Source organism: Crinia signifera, chromosome 1 (genome assembly GCF_055691185.1).
Source record: "Crinia signifera chromosome 1, ASM5569118v1, whole genome shotgun sequence".
In the NCBI taxonomy this organism is placed as follows: Eukaryota; Metazoa; Chordata; class Amphibia; order Anura; family Myobatrachidae; genus Crinia; species Crinia signifera.
In genome coordinates this window covers 353,314,135-353,319,465 of record NC_139217.1, presented here as the reverse complement: position 1 = coordinate 353,319,465, position 5,331 = coordinate 353,314,135, and the positions used below count along the sequence as shown (strand labels likewise).

The window sequence follows — 5,331 nt, the reverse complement described above, 5'->3', positions numbered from 1 at the left end:
ATTGGTGTGACATTTCTGCATATCTTTTAAACACTGCCCCAGAAGAGACATTTAAAGGGAGAGGTACTGTAGTACATTCAGCTTAATGCTGGGTACACACCAGGACGACTAGGGCCCGATCCGCACAATCTAGATCCAATTCCGATCAATTGGATGTAGATTGTGTGCTGATTGGGCCCTTTTCTGACCTGGTGTGGACCGATACCGATCCGATGCGCGGTCCCGCGGGTCGGTCGGTCGTTATTGAGATCCTACCTGCTGCAGGTAGGATCTCAATGACGACCATACAGCCGGGTGCGGGTCGCCATCGGATCGGACCCGCTCACGGTGCACATCGTGAGCGGGTCGTGCCCCCCCGCGTCATCGTGAGCGGGTCGGACGAGACACTGACGACCCGCTCACGATGTGCATCGTGAGCGGGTCGTCCTGGTGTGTACCCCGCATTAGAATCCTATGCAGTCAGGGGCATTACCAGAATGTTCTGGGCCCTATAGCACCATATTGAAGGGGGCCCCTGTGCCAGTGCTTCTTGAGAGACACTTCTCTGGCAGTTATTAATTGTATGCCCATAATAGTGCTTTAGTTCATTTTCTGAAACCTAGTTGTGCCCTAGTTAATATTATGCATCAAAGTAGTGCCCTAGTTTATTTTTTTAAACCATTGGAGTTCCCCACTTTACATGTCACATTGTAGATCTGCCAGTACACACTATGCCACAAAGTATCCTCAATTCCCATTCTGACGGTGTGCCCAGTTCATATTATGCTACATTAGACATTCATTACAGTGCCTCATGTACATACTGTGCCACATCAGAGTGCCCTCAGGTTCAAATTCCAACACATGTCAGTGCCCCTTATGTTTAGAACATCCACTACACACTCTTCTCACTGGAAATGTAATGTCACACAATTCGAGGTGGACAATGGGTCATATGGCAGGCAAATCTGGGCAATTGGTATAAAAACCTTGGAACCTGGGTCCAGGCCCCCAAAGTCTCTGGGTCCCATAGCATTAGCACTCCTTGCCCCCATTTTAGTTATGCCCATGCATGCAGCCCTGTACAGCACAAACCTACTGTGTTAAGCTTTCTCTGGCAAAAGCAGCAGTATGCAGGTGGTTAAGGAAGTGCATAGGCTCTTTAAAAGCAGAAAAAGACAAAACCTTGAAATTTGTTTTTCAACTATAGAGCATTGTTACACACTCACACTTTTGTTTCTTCAGGGATGACATTTTGAAGCTCCTGCCACAGAGCCCAAGCAAGCGCCAGAAAAGAAAGAAGTGGGAGGACAGCCCTGCAGATGCTGATGACGATGAAGGTATTGCTATTTAATACTGGGTATATCAGGGGTTTACAGGTGAATTGTGTAGTAATGCAGAAATGATACTAAAACATTTAAATGTACTCTTATTCAGATCGCTCCAAGGTTGCCTGTGTGAAAGAAGAGCCAAGTGTAGTACCTGGAGGAGTATATCCACAATGGGTTCCAGATCATGAAGGAAACCAAAGCCTGACCCCCAGTTCCCCAGAGCTAGCGGCCTCTCCACACCAGGAGCAACAGGTTCCCTCCTCTTCCACAAGCTTTTTATACAGGTATGTTATTAAACACACACACACACACACACACACACACACACTTGTAGAATGGTTACATGAGAAGTGAGTACAGAATAATTGGAAGAATATTGGTATGGCTATGCAACATAAGATTGATTCTAGCTTTCTAATACACTTTGTGTTCTATTAGGGCCCGCCAGCGGAGATGTCCTCAGCCACCCTCAGGCTCCTTTGATGTGTGTGAAGTACCTGGCAGGCGTCTCACACCAGATACTGCCACAGTGCCAGAGTCTGATGCATTTCAGCTGCCTTTATTTCCTCCATCCCAGTCTGTACAAGAAAGCTCAAGTGCAGTGAACATTCCCATGGAAACACCGACTAGGCAGTCCCTGCGTGGACCAATGTATAGCTCATATGGAGCAGAACAGTGGATGGTTCCTACCCAAGCGCAATATCGGCCCATGGGCTACTCCTATCCAGCAGACTTTACTGCACAAGGGACAGTGAGCCACCCACACAATGGGATGTCAGACTGGAGCCAATATTCTCTATTCCCATACACGTGCTGGTAAATTGGGAGCAGAATAGCAGCTGGACTACACAAGGTCTTTGACAACCTTCTCCAATATGCTGGGGTTTTTTTTTTTTGTTTTTTTTTCATCTCTGGAAGAAAGTGATCCAGTTAATATCAGAAGCACCTCTCATTTTATGAATCTGTTTTTCTCTCATGTTGAGGGGTAAAGGGAAATAGCCCAGTGATGACGATTAGCACAAACTGGGACACACCTTCTCCTGGAAAGTAATAATTATTTCTTTCATGAGTTTCCCCCATTCTCTTTATTTCTCAGCACAGCTAATGTTTTTCTATGGATTGTCTGAAAATAACGCAGGAGGAGAATAATGGATTGTACAATTACTGAGAATAAATCCACGATGCAGCTAGTGCTAGGGTTGACCAGCTGTAGATAGACTAGTGCCAAATTATAATTTGTGTCTTACATTGTGATTGGTTGGCACGGTGTACATCTGGAGATGCATCTATTTTGTGGTGTCTGTGACCAGTTAGAGCCTCAACATTTTGACCCCTTTGCACGTAGTTTGTGAGCACCATTTAAAGAGCATTAAGGCCAGAAAAAATCCCTTTTATTTTAGTATTGCTTTGCACATAGGTGTAATATATATTATTGGTGTGTGTTTTGAATAGTGTTCTGTTTATAATATAACATTTGCTTTGCACATTTCCCTGGGGTTGTTTGGGTGTGATGAGCACATTAATAAGACACATGGTTATTATTATTTATTTTTTTATTACAACAAATGTACTTGGTTTGAAATGGTTGCATGTGTTACACAGGTTTGTGTGTAATAAGCATACTACTTCTAATGGGATCAACCAACAAAATGTGGATTCTGGTGAGATTTTAATTTGTTGTGCACTGAAAACGACCTATTGGATTGCTGAACTGCATGGGGTCCGGTTCTGTGGTTTACATGATACTTTACTATTTGGACTAGGAAGCCGTCCATATTGGTTGACGGATCTAGAGAAGCGATCTCTGTAGAGATAGTGTACTACCTGTAAATAGATTTTATTTAAGAAACTTGGACTTGTATCTCATGTCCTTCTAGTGAATGATGTTTTATGTCATTTTAATTTAATGGATTGGAAAGTGAAAATGATGAAATGTACATTTGTTGGTCAGTGTCATTTTACACCTTCAATAAATGTCCAATATGAAAAAAAAAAATTGGTCTTGCGTCTCAACATTAATTAATCATGACATTTTACTTGGGGAAGGCTCATCAATAGCCTTAGATCTGTGTCATTATAATTATCCACACAGCTTTATGCCTAATTAGTTACCAGCCCGTCAAAGTGACAGCACAACATTACAGTAATGACAGAACTGGCGGCTGTGTAATCCTGAATGAAGCATCAATTGACTTGCTCTGTTGGGTGCCTGCTACACACAAAGCACTTGAATTCCCCCCATAAAGGTGAGGATGAGTGTTAGCCTTTTATTATATAGGATAGGATCACTACTTTTGGGTAATAAGATGTATATGAGCTCAGCACAAAATTTGTAATCTTCTCCCATTATGGCTGGGAGAATAATATCATCATTAACAAGCAAGATGATGGAGAATGGACATTGTAGGCTTCAAACTTAATTCATACACTTATTAGTTTTCCATGTCATTTTCTATACCACAGGTTCTCAGTCGTTCCTCAGGACCCCACACGGTGCAGTCCTCAGGACCCCACACAGTGCATGTTTTGCAGGTCTCACAGAATCAAGTTTAAAAATGTCTGTGAGTAATTAGTGCACCTGTTGGGTGACTTGGAAACGTGAGCTGTGTGGGGTCCCAAAGACCGAGTTGGAGAACCACTGGTCCATACAATTAATCACTGGTTACCCATGAACACTGCCCCTTTATATTTTGCACTCGACAATAGGAGGATCTGAAGCTATGTTATGTCTTTGATACCTGTAAAGCACCTTGAGTCCTAGGGTTGGGATTATTTGGTCTACAGCATGATGGTCGACTTGGGAAAATGTTGACATGGGTAGACCAAATGACCGCATCCCGTGTACTATGTGTGAGAGAGTGTGACCTAAATAAAATGATTATTATTATTACAATAAGGGTGTAAAAATGGAAGGAACCACAAACTACCCAAATATTTTGGCATAAGGTTACATCGGGCGTGTTTGGACATGTATTTTTTGCACCTAAACACTGTGTGTAACCCAGGGTTGCCGACTTTCAGAAAATCCTCTCCGGGAGAAGCCCGGAGAGGAAGCTTTCATGACGATTTTTTGGGGCGGGGCTTAACTGTGACGTCATTAAGCCCCGCCCCCATTATGGGAAATAGCCTAAATAACTGATATCCATGGAGGGGGCGGGGCTAAAACGTCACGATTGTGCCATTTTAGCTCCGCCCCCTCCCCTGAGACCCGCGGATTGCGGCATATAAATGCCGCGATCGGGGGGCTCAGTGGGGGTCCCCCTGATTCCGGGAGGGTTGCCCACCCTTCCGGGGGCCGGGAGGAAGGACCCGATTTTCGGGAGACTCCCGCAAATTCCGGGAGGGTCGGCAACCCTGGTGTAACCTAGCTGCAGATTTGGTGTGTCTCGGGGCAGGGAAGCACCCCCACTCCCGTTTAATGTAAAAAAAACTGCATGTTTTATACCTACTAATCTTATATGGTGAATACGATCAGTTTTTACATGAGGAGGGATGGTAAATACATATAAACATACAGATTTATGTAATTTATTATTATTTCATTTAATTTGTAAGGTGCCACAAGTGGTTCACCGCGCCGTACATATACAGATGGAGCGGGTCTCTTCTTTGCAGGCGATGGCGATGCCAGCCGCCATCCCCCGCCACCCGCCATCTGTATCTGCGAATGGGGATGCGCGCGTCCCCTTCCGACGGCTTCCCCCAGGTCCCCGCCGGCTTGTCGGCGGTCACCCGGGGTCCCCACCGCCTCCCCGCACCCCCCCTAACCCTGTCCGTCTCCGGACAGGGTTCCCGTCGCCCCGCCGCCCGGAAACTGTAGCACATATTAGACCAATACAGGATACACAGGAATAATACTAACAGTAACTGATGAAGAAAAACAGAGCACAGGTAAAAATTTGCAGCATAATTCCAAGTACACAGTACAGCTGAGATGTGGGGGAGCAGTCTGCATGTTACCAGGGGCAAGTAGTCAGTGGTAGAGATTAATGAACACAAGTGAGAAGAGATGTGGGTATAG

At 44.9% G+C, this 5,331-nt stretch overlaps 1 protein-coding gene across 4 annotated transcripts in view; it reads left to right on the top strand.

The window, feature by feature from the left end:
• Nucleotides 1-3,289, top strand: part of LOC146008745 (T-box protein VegT-A-like) — a 26,583-nt gene extending 23,294 nt beyond the window's left edge. For all 4 annotated transcript variants that reach the window (XM_083148411.1, XM_083148401.1, XM_083148382.1 and 1 more), the window contains exons 7-9: nt 1,225-1,319; nt 1,417-1,594; nt 1,749-3,289. In XM_083148411.1, the coding sequence (XP_083004537.1) occupies nt 1,225-1,319; nt 1,417-1,594; nt 1,749-2,130 (655 nt within the window). In that variant the 3' untranslated portion in view covers nt 2,131-3,289. The remainder of the gene's footprint in view (nt 1-1,224; nt 1,320-1,416; nt 1,595-1,748) is intronic.
• Nucleotides 3,290-5,331: the final 2,042 nt, after the last annotated feature.